The 18992-nt window shown below is 31.7% G+C and overlaps 2 protein-coding genes and 1 pseudogene across 5 annotated transcripts; 2 read left to right on the plus strand and 1 right to left on the minus strand.

The window, feature by feature from the left end:
- The first annotated feature begins 2057 nt into the window (after positions 1–2057).
- On the plus strand, positions 2058–4710 carry LOC105795338 (hypothetical protein). 3 transcript variants are annotated; one of them, XM_012624932.2, is made up of 2 exons: positions 2058–2196; positions 2891–4710. In XM_012624932.2, exon 2 carries the CDS (start codon positions 2978–2980, stop codon positions 4538–4540), a length of 1563 nt encoding a protein of 520 aa, XP_012480386.1. In that variant the 5' UTR covers positions 2058–2196; positions 2891–2977; the 3' UTR covers positions 4541–4710. The 3 variants fall into 3 exon arrangements, with proteins under 3 accessions (XP_012480386.1, XP_012480378.1, XP_052489223.1); XM_012624924.2 differs by lacking the exon at positions 2058–2196 and adding an exon at positions 2203–2426 and having other exon boundaries at positions 2891–4709; XM_052633263.1 differs by lacking the exon at positions 2058–2196 and adding an exon at positions 2464–2778.
- Positions 4711–6136: 1426 nt separating this feature from the next.
- Positions 6137–10488, plus strand: LOC105795320 (glucose-1-phosphate adenylyltransferase large subunit 1). 2 transcript variants are annotated; one of them, XM_012624904.2, is made up of 15 exons: positions 6156–6669; positions 6779–6901; positions 7005–7178; positions 7429–7521; positions 7701–7784; positions 7876–7931; positions 8232–8325; positions 8413–8525; positions 8767–8839; positions 8950–9030; positions 9122–9208; positions 9306–9410; positions 9652–9758; positions 9911–9971; positions 10184–10488. In XM_012624904.2, exons 1-15 carry the CDS (start codon positions 6448–6450, stop codon positions 10283–10285), a joined length of 1575 nt encoding a protein of 524 aa, XP_012480358.1. In that variant the 5' UTR covers positions 6156–6447; the 3' UTR covers positions 10286–10488. The 2 variants fall into 2 exon arrangements, with proteins under 2 accessions (XP_012480366.1, XP_012480358.1); XM_012624912.2 differs by lacking the exons at positions 9911–9971; positions 10184–10488 and having other exon boundaries at positions 6137–6669; positions 9521–9659.
- A 694-nt stretch (positions 10489–11182) lies between these two features.
- LOC105762634 (mannan endo-1,4-beta-mannosidase 4-like) lies at positions 11183–15206 on the minus strand (annotated as a pseudogene).
- Between the last annotated feature and the right edge of the window lie 3786 nt (positions 15207–18992).

The raw sequence follows: 18992 nt of genomic DNA on the forward strand, positions 1-18992 counted from the left end.
TTACTTTGACTCGACCCGGCCCATGATCAAGTCTAGTAAGCACCCAACTATCAGAAAATTTCTTTTTTTTTTGTCACACAATTATGAAAAGTTACAAAATAGTCGCCTTACTATTCAATTTTGTCTTTTTTAGTTACCAATGGGCTAACGTAAAAATGGAAACACCCAAAAATTCAAGATAGTTGGGTTACCAAAAAAAGACAAAATTGAATAGTTGAGTGACTATTTTGTAACTTTTCATAAATGGATGACTAAAAAAGAAATTTACTAATAATTAGGTCACTACTAATATAGTTTACCCTAAAAATCCTTAAGAAGTGGAGACCTATTAATTATGGTTAGTTGAATTAAACTGTAAAAACTCAATTTCCAAATAAACTCAAGACCAACGGGTGTTGATATCCATATAAAGTATTTATTAGGGTTAAGTGTAAAATTAAATTTTATAAAAGCTTTATGGAGTATATTTGTTAAGGTTAGATTTACGGTAAATAAGCAAAAATTAAATAATTACAAACTCAACATTCATAGGTCGAGCTCTATACATTATACTTACTAGGGTTAGGAAACTTAATTACATCTAAATTTGACACTTATAGGTTTCGAATTTTGTACAGTTACCCTTAATTGTAAAATTAAATTTCATGTGTAACTTGACACCTTCCGGGGAATTTTAATTATTGCATAATTATTACTTCAAATCTATTAAGACAATTGAACTCGCCTCGAGAGTCGAATTACTTAATTAAAAGAAAAATTATATTTTGAATAATAATATTATTAAAATTTTAATATAAAAGTTAAAAAAAAAAAACTAGGCGAAGAGGCACCCTTGTGCCACAATTTTTTTAAATCTTAAAAATGTATTTTAGTTTATAAATTTAGTAAATTCCCTTCACTAAAATATTATAAAATAATTTTTCCTAAAACTCAAAATTTTCTAATATTTATATTTTTGTCTCAAATTTCTCTTATTTTCCACACTTTCCAAAATTTTTACTAAACTATATTTTAATCTCTAAAAATTTGATAACAATTCTTCGTTTCTTTACAAGATTTATTGATTAATCTCTAAAAATTAAGATTATAACTTTACTTATGATGGGCTTTTTTTGTGTGTGTGCAAAGTTTAATTTAAAATTAAATGATTTTGGGATGTTGATTTTGTATGAGATTTCTAACTTCTTAATTTGGTAATAAATTTTAGATTTTGTACTAATACAAATCCTTGATAAAATTAGGATTGATCGCATTTATAATTTTGAATTTCATGACTATTGATTAGAAATATTTAACATTTTGTTTAGAAATTGATTTTGCTAGTGTGCATCTTGTGTTTGACATATTGCATTCTTATGACCCCAAAAATACTTACGTGATTTTTTAGTTTTGTGAAAACCTTTTTTTTTAATACAACGCCTAGAATTACCCATAACTCTTTCTCAACCCTTAAATACAAGTTATATAATCATGAAAAAAATTATAAATAATGAATTTATTTTTGTGTCCTCAATTTATCTTATATTTCGTATAATTTTTCATAGTAATTATCTTTACTAAGTTGTTATTTTAATAAATGAAAAAAAATCAAAATTAAATCCTGTACTTTTAGTATATAAATTTATATCATAAAATTATTTGATATATTAGTAAAAATTAAAACTACATGTAATTATGTTATTGATATTTGAAAATTATTTATTTCATATTTTTAAAAATATTGATGAGGGCAGATAATCCATCGGTTAACACATAAGAAAGTGCATGGATAATTATGAAAAATTGTGAGTTATTGAAATTTATTTGATGTATTTTTAATATTATTTTAATAATTTTATAATACTATTACATTGATTTATCAAATATTAATATTATTTATTAGTTTATATAACTTTTCGAAAGTTTTAAAATTTTTTAAAAAATTTATCTGGAAAAAGCGAATATTGTAGGTTATGGTTAATGTAAATAATTTAACATTTTTAAATAAAAAAAAAAGATGAAAAATAGAAAGAAATAAAATATTAATAAAGAAAGGTTTATGAAATCCAGGGGTAATGGTGAACACCTGTGCATGGGAGGACGACCGGTATCTTTCAGGTTACAGTGTTGCCACGCGGGAGCCAGGACGTACGTCCGTTCTACCAAAAAAGCTGTGAGAGAAAGGAACAACAATCTTTGGACTTGAAACTTTGAATGGTTAATATTGAAGTGAATCCTCCTGTTTTTTTTTCTTTACTTTTTGCTTCGCCATTTCCTTTTCTCTATGAAATGCGACCAAACGTAAAAGAAAACTAAATCACTGTTATTTCCCTACATTGATTCACGCACGCACTCCTTTACTGTTCCCTTCTTTCCCCTTTACCTGAATTCTCGTTTTTGTTTTCTCATGCAATTTTGCTTCATCTCTTTCGCTTTCCTACTACTCTGTGAGTCTTCCTCTTTCTTTCTTATAGTTAAACATGAAATAATTCTTTAGCTGTTGTTATGCTTTGATCTCTGCTGCTTGCTTCTGTACTTGATAGCTTTTAATGTTTTTCCCTTTTTACTGAAATTTCCATCTGTTTTATCTTATTTATCTCTCATGGTACTTGATTGATTTTCTCTAGATGAAGAATTTATGATCCTGTGTTGTAAATCTGTTCATTGTCTTATTTTTGCTGCCTTCTCTTTCTTTTCTTCTTTTCCCTTGACTGGAATGAACTGTGTATTAGATATGTATTTTGCACTGGCTTATTGTTGTGAAAAATGACTATGTTTATGCTGTCCTTGTTTGTTGTGGTAACTATGCTGCTGGTTTTGATTTAAGTCAAATTAGATTTATAATTGGGATGTCATGTTCTTGCTCTTCTACCCTTTTTCTTTTCCCCTAAAAAAACTTTGTGCTTTGCAGGTACATTTCATTAGTGAATCAAGTTTTTGCTTCTTGTTTGGCATCTCCATATGACTATTCTGTAGACCAAATATCCTACTGGTTTCTATGGGCATAACAAAGATTTGCCCTTGGAAATCAGGGGATAATAGTTGTCAGGTTCACATTCCTGGCTCATTAGAAGATGAAGGCAAGGGAAAGGAAGATAACCCTGTACATGGGGCAGACTCGGGTAAGGATCTCGATGACTGTGACTTGGAGGGAATTAACTGTGAACTGTGCATGCTGGAAGGTAAGATTTGTAGTATACCGTATGAACTCTTTGATCTACCTGATTTGAGGGAGATATTGTCATTGGAAACATGGAACTCATGCTTGACAGAGGAAGACAGGTTCTGTTTATCAGCCAATCTTCCAGATATGGATGAATGGACCTTTTGGTTGACCATGAAAGAGCTCTTCGGTAGTAGTGATTTGTATTTCGGGAATCCCATGGATACATTTTTCAAAAGATTGAAAGGTGGATTTTATCCTCCCAAGGTTTGTTGTCTCAGAGAGTCCTTGCAGTTTCTTGAGAGGAGAAAATATTACCACACGTTAAGATCTTATCATGATAAAATGGCACAAATGTTCACAGACATGAGAAGGTTGTGGGATGAATGTAGTGTGAGCACTGGTGTTGAAGAAAGACATTATATGTGGAGAACAAGGAGGAGTTGCAGGGATTCCAATTTGCTTGACCTTAATGCCGTACCAAGTGATGGATATCTGTTAAATGAGGATGCTAACTTAGATTCAGTCATGTGCCATTTGCCAAAGAGAATGAAGACTTGGGAAACTGTTAGTACAAAAAACATTGTTGCCAGTCCATCTGCCGATGGAATGACTATTATTGCTCCAAACTACAGCACAAAGGGTGTTCTGAAGGTTAAGACTTCCGGCAGTAATGCAATTCACAACCACAATCAGAAGTTGGTTGTAGGTGACAAATCGGAACAATGTCTATCAGTGCCAAAGGTTCTGTTGAAAGCAGTAACCAAAGTTCCTTCTGTTCTTCCACCGCTATCAAAAGTGTGCTCAAGAAGGTCACAAACAGCATTGCTTGTTGGTGCCCAAGTTTTACGGGACCCCAAACCCGAACGTACAATCTTGGGAAATGCAGGTTGTTTTAGCGGGTCATCGTTTCTATGGCAGAACATTGTTGGTAGCAAAATGAATCCTGAGCGATCTGGATGTATGTTAAATCACCAGGATTGTACTTTCAGAAGCAAGGAAGTTGACTTTGCTGATTCAAAGAGACACAAATTGGGTGGTGAGAATTTGTGGAAGAACTTTGACGTGGGAAAGACGCACAAAGGAAATGGAGATCGCATGCAGGAAAAGTTTATGGCTTTTCCCAACCAAATAAAGACCCCAAGTGATTTTAATGTTGAAAATTCAGAGAAGACAAATAAACCTAGTGTTTCAAAGAGGCTTAAGTATGATCTTCCCCTTCCATTGACTTACAAGCGAAGAAAGTCTCAAGCCAAAAACACATCGGACCTCACCAATTCACTCAGAACAGGTATCGATATAAGAACTAGTAGTTCAAAAGAATCAAACCACCCTTTGGGGAACAGTGTAAATGCATTCAAGTTTAAATTCTTGGGTCCTATGAACAGGGAAGCTTAAATAGCATGTCGAGGAACAAAAATGTAATTACCTCCTTGGTATAATAAAATCCATTTCTTATGGTTCTAAACATAAATGCCTCCTTTGTTACAGGCTCCCACTGAATGTATAAATCAGGTATATATTGCAGAAAGGAAGTGATACGATCTGCTTTCATTTTCTAATGGTATGTAACAAAAAAGAAATTGGGTTATCGGTTCTAACCTAAGAAAAAGATTTAAGCAAGATGCAATCTAATTGCCAAAGTTGTTTGTTACTTTTGTGTTCAAAAGAAGTGGAAATAATAGCCTATGGATTTATAATGCTCTTGCGAGTAAAAAAAAAAAAAATCCAAAATTAACGGTGATTGTGTATTTTTTATATGACATAATAGTTGGATTATTTTTTTAGTATATAAAAAATCGAGAAGGGATTGTATGAAAATGTGATTCATCGTTATCCTATCTCTTTTCAATAGGAGGAAAAATTGAAAATCAAAAGAAAAATCTAATTTGTCATTGTTTAATACAATCTTTTCTAACGAAAAACCTAACACCTCTTTTTAAAAATATATCAAGTTTCTTATGCATTACTAAAAAAATTAATACACCATTTGATATCTAAATTTAGTTTTAATGTTAAATTTAGTACTTGAGTTTTTTTGTCTCAATTTAATACCTGAATTTGGCTTCAATCTCTAATTTGGTACCCAGTCTAAATAAAGAAAAAACACTTGAGTATCAAATTGAACATTAAAGCTAATCTTAGGTACCAAATTGAATATTGAAACCCATTTAAAAAATAAAAATTTAGTAAAAAAGAAATGGTTAGTTTGGCAGCTGTTTGAGCGAGAAATGAAAAGACCGGGTAATCCTGAGCCGTTAGCTAACTGCTTCGAACTCTCAGTAATTCTTAATGACATAACCCACTCTCCGATGAAAACCTGAAACCTGACTCTGGTTTCTTCATCATCCCAATGCTATAAAGCTCACTGTTGGTGTCTTTCACAGGGAAACCAAATCTTCCCATTTTTTCTCTATGGTGGTATCTTTCTAACTGTTAAAGTTATTGATTGTTTTTATTTATTTATTTCTTCTCTTTTGATTATAGAAGAAGAAACAATTTGGTTATAAAAAATGGGTTTTCACGATATAATATTTGATTTATGCACATGTAAGAAAGAAACCTGAAGTGGGGGGAAACCGCTTATATTTTTTAAATGTCCGTAATGAGCATATTTTTTTTATAAAAAAATATTATAATTAGCTTATAAAAATGGTAAAGGCTTTTATTCTACGTGTTTTAGGAATCTCGAAAACTTAAACTGGGTTTTTTCTTTGGAGGAGAAATAAAGTCGGTGATGATGGGTATTCATCTTGTTCTTGGAGCCATTCCTTGCTCCATTTTGAGGCAATTTTTATATATTTATTTCATTCCTTCTTCTGTGCTTCTAAATTCTAATGTTGACCCTATAAAGGAGGCATTAATTTGTCTCGATGGAACTCATCATGTTTCATGTAATTAAATTTCCCATTATAAGAGAATCAAGGCAGATTTTTATTATTTCATTTTTATAATGTAATTGTTTAATTTAGTAAGAATGTGTAAGCTCCTCTTCAAGCTTTCTGCTTTATATTTTATGATCTAGATAGCATAAAATGTTATGTGGTCGGCTTCTGCTTATTTTTAATCTCGAGATTGGGAACATTGGTATCCAAATTTAGGTAAGCAATGTTCCATTTCTCAAGATATTGATTTTTCTTACTTTTTCATATTGTTGAGCAGTCATCAAGATAACAAAGAAGAGCAACAAACTGAACTGAACAAGTGTCAAGAAAAAGGCTTGTTCTTTGAGCTTTATATTCTTTCCTTAAACAAGAGAAATCTTTAATAGTAAGAATTTCTGTCTAGCACATCGCAACCAAAACATGTTGGGTTCTTGCTGTGTTCCATCATCAAAGCTGCCACCATCCCACCACGACAAGATTCTGTCATCTTCATTCTTTAGTAATGCAGTGGGAATTGGGCAATGCAACAGTGCAATTTCTGGTATTCGGTTCGGAAAATTCGACATTTCTAGGAGGAAATGTTCTGCAACCAAAAGATGTTCCACCTCTGCTGTTCTAGCTGATGTTACCAAAGACTTCATGGTAACTTCCTTCTCTTTTGTGCGTTATGCAGATTCTTAAGTTGGCAGTTCTCTTTTGTGTTATGATCATTGAATTCGGGTGTTTCTCCAATCCTAAACGTGCAATCCAGGCTTTCCGGGCGAACATTTATCCGAAACATGAGGCAGATCCCAAGACTGTTGCCTCTATCATATTAGGGGGTGGAGCTGGAACACGGCTCTTTCCCCTTACTGGAACAAGGGCCAAGCCAGCTGTAAGCTAAGTTGACATGGTTTATGCCACCTTTAAATTTTTTATTAGATTTGGCTAAATACTTGTAACATTTGTTTTCTTTGATACACTACACGATCTATTAGGTTCCCATTGGGGGATGTTATAGGCTGATCGATGTCCCAATGAGTAACTGCATCAATAGTGGGATTAACAAGATTTACATCCTCACCCAGTTCAATTCTCAATCTCTAAACCGCCACATTTCTCGGACTTATAATTCGGGCAATGGTGTGACCTTCGGTGATGGGTTTGTTGAGGTAGGTTGAACAATTCTGAAGTTGTAAGATTAATCTTCTGGAACCAGATCAACGTTCCAAACTCTGTTACTGCATTATTGCTGGTGGGTTAGTGAGGATGATTGTATAACGTGGAACTTTCAACATTTCGTTAAAGAGATTAAACATTATGAGACCTCTCATGTCTCTCGCTCTCTGCTACATATGCTTCTAATTCTGCTCCTTGTTTTGCCTACATATGCTTCTAATTCTGCTCCTTGTTTTGCCTTAGGTATTAGCAGCTACACAAACATCAGGTGAATCAGGAAAGAAGTGGTTCCAGGGTACAGCAGATGCTGTAAGACAGTTCATATGGCTGTTTGAGGTATGACAAGCTTGTATGTCCTTTTTTGTTTTTTTTAGATTTTCCTCCTTCCTAATTGATCTGTGCTCTACAAGTCATAAGATAAGTGTGGAAGAGTTTTATGCTACCTTGTGATATGTATATTATACATCAATTCTTGAGTTCACCAATTTTGTGTAAATTTGTGGTAACCATTGCAGGATGCTAAACACAGATATATTGAGAACATTCTGATATTATCTGGCGATCATCTATACCGAATGGATTACATGGACTTCCTGCAGGTGAACTACAGCTGCCCACTTGATTCTTCACCTTGCAATTTTGTCTTTTACATTAATTCGTAGGCCTTATTAATGTCAATTTCTATTGCAGAAGCACATTAATTCTGGTGCTGACATATCTGTTTCATGTCTCCCTGTTGATGAAAGGTAATTATAAAACAGATAATTTAGAAAAAAAAAATTATTGCTCAGTTACAGTAATGATTTTAGAAACTGTATATTTTAGAAACTGCATTGTCAGAGTTGACATTGAGTATTGTCCAACAAATTGTTTATCAGTGACCGAAGAATATGAACAACAAATTGTCAGGTTTTTAGTTAACTTTTCTGGCCTGGTCTAAGATTATATAGTACCTGTAAAATGAACTGCAATACAAGAAATTGGTTCAAACATATCTTTCGCTTTTACTTTTTCCTGGTTAAATAAATTGTCTTCTTATCCTGCAGTCGTGCCTCTGATTTTGGATTGCTGAAGATTGATGAAAATGGACAGATTAGGCAGTTCCTAGAGAAACCTAAGGGTGAAAGTTTGAGGTCAATGGTTGGTACTTGTCCTTTGTTCTAATGCATAAATTTTGTTTTAGCTCTTAACTCTTAAATTGATTATTGATACTTCTAACCGTAACAGCAAGTCGATACAACTCTTCTCGGATTAACAGCTCAAGATGCAAAGAAAACACCATACATTGCATCAATGGGTATATATTTATTCAAAACAGATGTTCTACTGAAACTACTCAGGTAATGAAGGCTTAAGCTGCAAAGGATCTACCATAAACTGCTTCAATGTTCTGATTTGATTCAATTAGGAAAGATATACTATTATTGTTCTTCTCAGATCAACAATGCATCATGTTGTTTAAGAGATGATTGTTTTTATTTTAGATGTGAAAGATGGACCATTTTGGTGTATATGGTGGTAATCTTAAGTTTGTGCAGCAACAAGAGATGATCTTTCTATGTATTATTTTTGCTTCTTCAGGTGGCATTATCCAGAAGCCAATGATTTTGGATCTGAAATCATTCCAATGGCTATGAAAGATTACAATGTTAAGGTAGAGTATCAAAAGATAATCAGGGATCACTTTTACTTGAAAGTTAAAACTTGCCATTTACAATTTGTTCGTAGTGGAGCCCCCAAGTTTAAGTTATTTGTACATGGCAGGCATATTTGTTTGATGGCTATTGGGAAGATATTGGAACCATAAAATCCTTTTTTGATGCAAATTTGGCCCTCACAGATAAGGTAGTCCTCTTTTCAACTATCCCTGCAGTTATTCCTTATCCGACCGTGTTAGGACTTAACAAGCTGCAACTTGTTGTCTCCATGTCCAAAGCCCCCCAAGTTTCACTTCTATGATCCCCTAAAGCCAATCTTCACCTCTCCTCGGTATCTACCTCCATCAAGAATAGAGCAGTGCCGGGTAATAATTTCGTTTTGAATTCGAGTCTGATTAATTGGCATGGCTAACTCGATTCATATAAATATAATGATCATGAAGTTACCCTTGCTTCTTGTAGGTCGTGGACTCCATAATTTCACATGGCTGCTTCTTGAGAGAATGCAGTGTCAAACATTCCATCGTGGGAATTCGCTCAAGATTGGAATATGGGGTGGAGCTGAAGGTAACTTTCACATTTCTGATTCATTCATTCATAAGCTTCCTATAACTTCATAGCATTATAGCTCTTACAATCCCTTAACCTTGGGTGGCGAAATTTCATCTTCTACACAGTTGCATCATATCATGTCATATCATTCCTCTTACTACCAGTTTAAATCCTCAAACTTTGAGTATGACCACTTTTAATGGAACCAATGGAAGCAGCCAGCAGCAAATCTCTTAACTTAAATGAGAGTTTTCAGGATACATTGATGATGGGTGCTGACCATTACCAAACTGAGGCAGAAATAGCATCCTGTATATCAGAGGGCAATATTCCATTAGGCATTGGCAGAAATACTAAAATCATGTAAGTTTCCTTTTAACGGTGTCTTCACAGATACATACTATGAGAGAATCTTATATGATATGATATGCATTACAGTTACAACATTTAGGTCTTAGAACATCTTAGTTTTAATTTCTTTATGATGCTTGCTTATTGCTACTTTTGTCCTGCAGGAATTGTATAATAGACACAAATACAAGAATTGGAAAAAATGTTGTCATTGCAAACAAGGATGTAAGCATTGTTAATCTATTGGATTAATTTGTTTGACTGAAATAAAGTTTAAATATCCAATTGTAATTTTTTTTCTTTAAAGTACAAAATCATCCCAAGATATATTGTTCGGGGACTAATTTATGTATTAGCATTTTTTTTTAATTGATTATGCTTATGTGGTTGATGGCTATAGTATTTATATTGTTTTTGTTTTTTTGGATGAACTGCAGAATGTGGAAGAGGCAGATAGACCATCTGAGGGATTCTATATTCGATCAGGAATTACTGTAGTGGTAAAAAATGCTGTAATTAAGGATGGAACAATAATTTAGTACTTGTTTTTATCAGCGGGAAAAATATGAATAAGTTGTTGGTGAGGTTGATTTATTGGGAGATGCAGTGTAAATTATTCCATTAATTTGTTTTTTAGAATTTTATTTTGCCAAATGATAATATTACGGAATAAATAGTGGGGCAATTTAGTCTTATATTTTTTGAATATGAGTAAATAAGTACAATTATCTATTTATATTTTTATTAACGAGCCAACATAACATCAACTCAGTTGTGAAATTACTAAATTACCTTTTGATATATGTTATATCTCTACCCAATAATCACACATGGCAAAACATGGTACAATTTGATAAGGACCCCCTCTTTGGATGCGACCTATGAATAAACCTTAGATTAGGATTCTCTGGGGTGATCTTCCATTCAAGACCATTTGCGACGAACCCTCTAATCCCACTTGAGCCTTCTCAGAAACCATCCGCTACAGGCCCTCCATGGGGACCATTAAGGCGTAACAATCTTGTTTAACCTTAATAAGGAGAATGTTAGAGCAAGACCACACAGTACTACACATGGTGGCAATTGACATGTAACAACCCTACCACCTAGTCGACAACTGGCACGACCAAACAAGGGGTACATTCTATATATACCCCAGAGCATGAAAGACAAGGGATCCTTTCTTCCTCCCCAAGAAAACCTAAGTGTTTCCCAAGTATCTCCCCTCTTTTTCCTCCAATCTCTCCTCCTCTCCTCTCCTCTCCTCTCTTTTCCTCTCCTCTCCCAATCTCCAATTCCAACTCTCTGTCTGTCATAGGTGAATCGACTTCCAATCACCACCATCTTCTCCTCCCTAACTCTCCCTTGTTGAACACTTGTATAAACAATTGGTGCGGTAAATGTGGACCGAACCACCATTGCTCATTCTTCCACTGTTATCCCTGAGAATTTTGCAAACCCAAACTAAAAAATCCTTTCAACCTAAGCATAAACACAACAAACTACACAAGTCACTAATCTGTCGTAATTTGATATCTCAAATTAGGCTCTCTTGAACGCTTGATGAGTTTGTCAATAAAATCTCCATTTTTATTTTATTTATTTTCTTTTCCACCACAACCATGAGCCACTAAACTCATCTAGCCGAAGGTTGTCGATATTCCTTAAAAAGGATTCTTGAGGCTTAGAGTCCATACTTAGCCTTCTTGCCGAGTATTCATCATTTCTCCGTACTACGGGGATGATGCTTCCGTCTATGTCCTTTAAGAAGTAAGCTTTTCAACGTATGTAAAGGTGGCCGCTTTGTATGTTTTGGGAAGGTTGCACAGTCGGTTTGTTAGCTTACTGCGTCAGAGGTTGGCGAGCCCAATAGACAAAATGGCGCGAGATTCGTCATTGAGAAGTATTGATCTAGCATAAGACGATCCCACAGAAGCGATTGTTGGCTAGAGTCAGGTTCCACTAAATCGTAAGTCTAAATCCTTGGAGCTGGTAGTCGTAGGCGTCCTCTTCCACTATAACTGGCTTATTCGGTTTGGGAAGGATCATCTAAAGCCGAAGATTGAACCGAAGGCAGAACGAGACAACTGGAGGCTGAAACCTCCCATAAGAATTTCCTTTCTCTCAACTCTATTTTTAATTTCTCAAATTTTCGATTCAATATTCTTAATTCTATTTTTATTTTATTTTTCGTTTCCAGATCCAAACCTTTAATTCTGTTATTTTCTTAATTATGTCATTAGTTGCCAAAACAGCCCACCAACAAATGGTCCTCCCAACCTAGCACTATTGTACACATCATCGTATATCTTCTGGAAATACTTGTTTCTCTTATCTAAACTATACCCTTCTAACTTATAAGACTTCCCAAACTCTGATATCACAATTGGTTTTTCTAGCACTGTATTAGAGTCCAACACATGAGATCCGATCCATTTTTCTACGAAAGCAAGTTTTTCCGCTTCGGTTTTATTTATCGATGGTAACCTATAATAAGATTAAAGGAAAAAAATAAAAAAAATTCCCCGCAATACTGGGTTTTGGAGAAAGACAAAGATAGAGATATTACCAAGACTCTGGGTAGAGATGAATAGTAGCAAACTCGATGTCAGGGATCTGATTATTGGCAATGAAATCTGTCCCATCGAGATTTGAATTTGGATTGTATTGTTGTCTAGATTCCCAATAAAATCCTTCCAGTCCTATTTCCAGTAAGTGTTTGTTGTCAATGGACTTCACATACGCAACCATTTCTTTTAATCAAACCTGTAAATAGAGAAAAAGGATATCATACCATGCAAAATTAGGTAGAAATGAAGAGACAGCGTGTAAAAACCTCAAGATTAGATCCAGTGGGGTCACTAGGGCAGCAAGGCTCGTTCTTGAGTTCCCAAGCAAGAATGGTAGGGTCGTCTTTATATGCTACTCTAGTAATCGTATTGTTTCTCGTCAGCACTGTCTACAATCATCATTATTTAACTTTTAAAAATTAAAGATCTTCGTCTCCAATTCAGGAAAGAAAGCGACAAGAACGTACCTTAACATGATTTTTATAGTACTCTTTGGTAAGAGAATCTATAAAAAAATCATCTTCAATTAGGTTGCGAATGTTACGATTAAGGTTATGATAGTGTTGATTTGCCCATTCAACATACTTATCTTTTCCTCCATAATCTTTCCAGTTATTCATCAAACTCAGAATCATGTAAATTCCCAACTTCCGAGCTTTGGCTATAACAAAGTCCAATCCCTAAACAATGACCACCAACCATCAATTTTATAACCTTGAAAAGAAGTCAAAAGAAAATATTTATGTTAATTACCTTGAAAACCTCTTCATTACAAGGACCAGGAGAACTCTGAAGAGGCCTGTGATCACTATCGTCAAAAGCCCAAATTCTTGCCGCATTCAGGGAAGTCTCGGAAGCTTTTTGGAAAGCATCAGTAACCTTGTTCCTTGTAGAATAATCAGCAGCAAACATCATGGACCAATAAGAATTAAAACCATTTAAATATATAGGCTTTCAATTCACAATGAAACTAGTTCCTCTTGTTCCAACGAAGCCGTTAAAATCAACCAAACATCCAATACAACAAATCTATTTTAATGAAACAAACATACATTTGAGCTAGAATATTAACAAACATACATTTGAGGTTTTATTTTTATCTTTTCATTGTTTAATTGAGTTTATTTTATATCTATAAATCTATATTTTGCATTGTTTTGGCATATATTACAATAATTTATTTATAAATAAATATATTAAATTAAATATGTAATATTACTCATTTATTAAGCTAGAATATTAACAATTATAAATTAAAAACAACCAAAAGCGAACAATTGATTCAAGATTGTGTTATAAAAAACAAAAAAAACGAAGATTGAATAATAATAAATTAGCTTCCAAATCACATTAGTATTATATAACATTAAATTAATAATATTATCCAAGTGCATATTTAATAGTACACCACATGATGACTACAATATTTGTTTGAATAATAATAAATTAGCTTAAAAATAGTAGAATAAAGATTAAATAAAAGATAATTTTGTAACACCCCTAACTCGTATCCGTTGCCGAAATAGAATTTTAGAGCATTACTAGAATTTACAGATCAAACAAACAGAAATTTCAAATATTTCACAACATATACTATTCAGATCATAAATCAATCAAATTCATACATACTGTCCCTTATTCAAGCCCTCGAGACCCAAAATACGCGTTAGAAATAAGTCGAGACTAATTCGGAAACTCAGAAAAATTTTCAAATCTGCAGGGTTCACACGACCGTGCACCCCTTTTGAAATGTCCTTTCACGCCCGTGTGCTAGTCGTGTGTCTCACATGGCCGAGTCACATGCCCGTGTGTCTGGCCGTGTGGACCTAAAAGGTGCCTTAAATAACCAATTTACCATTTTCTACATGCTCAGGCATTAAAAAACTTAATAACTATTCGTTTAACCTGTTCAAAACACGATCAAACACATTCAAAACATGCCAAAACAATCATCTTAGGTGCCTAACCAATGTGCCTTCATTGGTACCACATTTATATCATCAATTCATACCATTAAAGCATCATTCAAATCCAAATTATAAACCTACCAAATTCAATCCATTTTGCCTAGTTCATAAGCACTTAAACACCAACTTAAATTCACATGCACATATTTAGATTTGATTCAATTTACCATGCCATGATATGGTTTCAAAACAAACACATGTTTACATATATATATATATATATATATATATATATATATATACACCAAACCAACATTAAACTTATAACCTCATTTACAATCAATTCACAAAATAACTATTATTTAGACACCCTAGGTACATGCCGATACAAAAGATAAATATCACCACATTTGAGTTCGGGATCGTTGTTGGATGCTGAATCGGTGATCAAAAGTTAAGTACCTAACCTGCACACGGAAAACAAAACCGTACGCTGAGTAAAACTCAGTGGTATTTCTATAATCCGGATATTAAAGGCAAGATAATATACATATTAATTATAAGCACAATTGAATATTTAAATTCACATTTATTCATACAATGGCATTAGCCATTCAATATTCAAATCATAAATACATCATTTTATACCATAATCAATTCCCATCACTTGCTATATAATAGGGTTTCACAATTTGATCCACATATCATATAAACATTAACATTATCCATTCCAATTCAAAAATACATAATTCATGTATCCCATTTTCATGTTTCAATTTACTATCCCATTTTCAATTCACATACAATATCATCCAATATCAATTATAGTACCGTTTTATTTAATTACCCCTATTAACACGACTCGGGCTTGGACGGATACACGGATCCAACCAACACACCAGTTTGGCACCCAGTGCCTCATCGGATAAATTCGAAACAATAGCTGCGCCTAGCGCTATATAAATTGGCACCCAGTATCTCATCGGTTAAACCAAAGTAAATTGGCACCCAGTGCCTCATCGACTCGAAGTCGAAGAATTCCCTAAACTCTTCATATCCTATGGCATGCCATCTATATCCGACTCAGCCCGATAAAGTTAATAGGATTTAATTTCACATTTCATATATAACCAATGTCCAATACTAATTATTCATATAATTACATATATACACATGAATTAAATTCAATCTATAATAATAAATATCCAAATTTCACATTAACACATATATTCATTTCAATTCAATAATCAATACATTCAATATGTATCTACCAATTCAATCCATTTCAATCAATTATCAAATGTCAATTATTCACCCCAATACTTACCATATGCATTAAATTGAATTATAACAATTAACAACTAGGTTAGAATTATAGAAATACAAACCAAGAATTACGAGCTATTTGACGTTGACTTTATCTTTCCTCTTTTTATTCTTCACATTTAGTCGAGGATTTCATGACGACATTAGTTACGAATTAAAACAATTAAAATTCATCAATATAACACAATTCAATTTCATATTGAATATTTCAATTTTACTCAATATTTGTCTAAATTTCAATTTAGTCACAAAATCGAAACTAGTTTTTATTCTTCACATTTAATTCTATATTTTCATACAAATTCCACTTTAAACTAAATTTAACTCCCTATTTTCACTTAAACCCCTAAATTTTGAATTTTTCACAATTTAGTCCATATTACTCAAATTTTACAATTTATTTTACAATTTAATCCTTTTTCACTTCTAGCTTAAAAATCTATCAATTTAATCTTTATTACTAAAATTATTCAACATTTACAACATTTAAAAACTCAATCAATGCTAAAATTTCAACATGGGTCAGTTAACTCTAGGTACTGGGATTCCAAAAACATAAAAATTACAAGAAAAGGGACTAAATTGACTAACCAATTGAACTTTGAACAATTTAAAACCCTAGGCCGTGGGTTCTCTTTCTTTTTCTTCTTTCTCTTTTTCTTTCTTTCTTTTCTTTCTAATTTTGTTTGGCTTTCTTTCTTTCTCTTTCTTTTATGACTTTTTGCTCTATTATAAATATAATATATATACTTAACAATTTATATTTTTATTATAATATAATATATAAAATTAAATTTACATATAATATATATATCACTAACCGTCCCACTTAAAGAACAATGGGTAAATTGCTTCTTTAGTCCCTTTAATTATTCTTTAATCTATAATTCAACTTTCACTCTATATGCAATGTAGTCCTTCTTCCTAATTACTTTTAATTTATGAAAATTCACTTAACGAAATCTAATTAACTACATTAGCTTTGTAAATATTTTTAATAAATATTTACGAGTTTGATTTATGGGAACGGAGTCCTGAGAATGCACTTTTTTTTAATTTGGTCCTTTTTAATTAATTAACTACCAAAACGTTAAAGTTTTTCAACGAAACTTTAATACCACCTTAATGACACTCCATAAATATTTATAAAAATATTTACGACTCGGTTTCTAAAAACAATGTCCCGATACCTCATTTTCTAAAACCACTTAAACTTAATAAATCACTTATATAACATAAATTATCAAATCAAAAACCTTTTTAAAAATCACACTTGTCTAGTAAATATTAAATAATAATATTTATGAACTTACTCGTCAAATTTAGTGGCCCCAAAACTACTATTTTCGACACCACTGAAAAACGAGCTGTTACAAGTTTATTATTATTCAATTAGTAGAATAAAGGGGCTCAAATCTATGGTAAAATCGTAAAACATGAAGACAATTAGGGAGACACCATTCTTAGGGCTTTGAGCTTTTAACTTCAAAATTCAAGTAAGTCATTGGTTATTTTCTCATAATTTTTATAGATTTGAGGTCATGGGAGATTGAATTAACTAGCCCATGTGCCAATTTGTAAAACTGTTAGAGTTTTATAAAGTTTTCATTGTTGATTTCTTGAAGGTTTAGGTGTTAAATTGATAGATTTTAAGCTTAGATGTGAGAAATGACTAAATTGTTAAGCTTATTTGATAGTTTTGTACATTAGGGACAAAACAGAATAAAATGTAAAATTGACTGTAAAAATAAGAAATAGGAAGTCCTTGATGTATAATAGTGAAATCAAAATTCAATTTGACGCTTTAAATCGAAAGTTATGTTAGTCTCGGTTTTAGGGACTAAATTAAATAATTTTTAAATTGTGTATAAATTGATAATTGAATGTGAATCGGTTGATTATTGATAGTGCTATGTTTTATATTAATTCGTAGCTAATGTCGGCTAAAAAATGTCTAAAGATATTTCGGTAAACAGAGCCTTATCAATTTGGAAAATGTCTTACAAAAAAAATTTTGGTAAGACATTTTACGGGATTAAGAGGGTAATTTTACGTTGACTGGAAAACTTTCTACGTTGATCATCCTATTTTACATGAAATAACCATTAGAAAAAGTTGAAAGTATTTTTCATAAAAACTTTTACATAAAACAAATGGAGCTTAATTTTCTTTTAGAAACCTTCCTTAAATTGCTTTGCATATAAGCTTTTGTAATATGGATTTAATAAAGGTTTTCAAAATTCCAAAAGTTTACTTGTTTGATAAAAATTTAGAAGAATTTTAGTTTAATTTCTCTTTTAAATTCCACCTAAATAAAAGGTTTTTCAAAAAAATTTTATTTTATTTTATTTAATACACATGGTCCTACTATAAGATAAATAATAAAATTTAAAAATTATTTTTATTTAATTCTAATATATAATTTTTAAAAATTATTTTATTAAAATTATTTATAATATTTTAGAAATATAATAATATACATATTGAATATTTTTCATATTATTTATCTTTAGTATAACTATTTTTCTTTTATAATTATTTTTAATTCATAAAAATCTAATACACTAATTTTTCTTAAAACTATTATTTATCCAAACAAAGTATTTATAATTTGATTTGATGAAATCTAAAAAGTCAGCATTTTAAAATCTTCAAAATTTCAAAATTCTTCATCCAAACACAGTCAATGTTGTCACAAATTATCAACATGTTTTTTGTTTAGTTTCAATTTTGATTTTTTGGGTAAACCACATCAATTGTCCCTAAACTTTGTTTAAATTACATTTCAATCACTCAATTTTTAAAAATTACATAATAGTCACTAACGTTATCAAATTGTTACATTTTGTCACCCGCTATTAACTTCCATTAAAAAATAATGTTGCACTTAAGTCAAAGGGTTAATAGCTAATTTGGTTTTAAAATTTTAAAATTTTCTTAACAATTGTAAAAAAATTAAAAATATTAGACTAAAATTTATTAGAAAATCTATAAAATAATTAAAAATATTTTTTAAATATAAACATATTTAAATATGTATAATTCTAAAAATTCTTAAATTTAAAGTTTAAAAAATTTAAACTAACATTTTTGTAAATTTTATTATATAAAAAATTAAAATTTTCAAACTAAATTCCATTTATTTTTCATAATCATATCAATTTCATTTTGTTTTACCTAGAAATTTCTTTGCAAAATTTATTTTATTTTGTTTTATTTTTTGTCAAAGCGCTAAAACCTTAGCAAAATACATCTAAATATAAGATTTAGATTTCACTATTAGACCAATTGTTACTGCTTGTGTTTTCAAGAAACAAAATCTAAACTTGCAATTCTACTTTTATTCTTGAGAATCGTAAAATTTCTACCATCAATGATCGGATTTTCCTGATAATTATGAAAAAAGAGCAAAAATTAAGAAAGAAAATGGCAATAGAGAAAAG

Source organism: Gossypium raimondii, chromosome 7 (genome assembly GCF_025698545.1).
Source record: "Gossypium raimondii isolate GPD5lz chromosome 7, ASM2569854v1, whole genome shotgun sequence".
Classification (NCBI taxonomy): domain Eukaryota; kingdom Viridiplantae; phylum Streptophyta; class Magnoliopsida; order Malvales; family Malvaceae; genus Gossypium; species Gossypium raimondii.

Excerpts from the sequence above, each read along its gene's own strand:
- LOC105795338 (XM_012624932.2), top strand. The coding sequence starts at position 2,978 with ATGGGCATAACAAAGATTTGCCCTTGGAAATCAGGGGATAATAGTTGT.
- LOC105795320 (XM_012624904.2), top strand. The coding sequence starts at position 6,448 with ATGTTGGGTTCTTGCTGTGTTCCATCATCAAAGCTGCCACCATCCCAC. Across the intron at positions 7,932-8,231 it reads TGTCTCCCTGTTGATGAAAG|TCGTGCCTCTGATTTTGGAT; the intron begins GTAATTATAAAA and ends CTTATCCTGCAG. Across the intron at positions 8,526-8,766 it reads GTTCTACTGAAACTACTCAG|GTGGCATTATCCAGAAGCCA; the intron begins GTAATGAAGGCT and ends TTGCTTCTTCAG.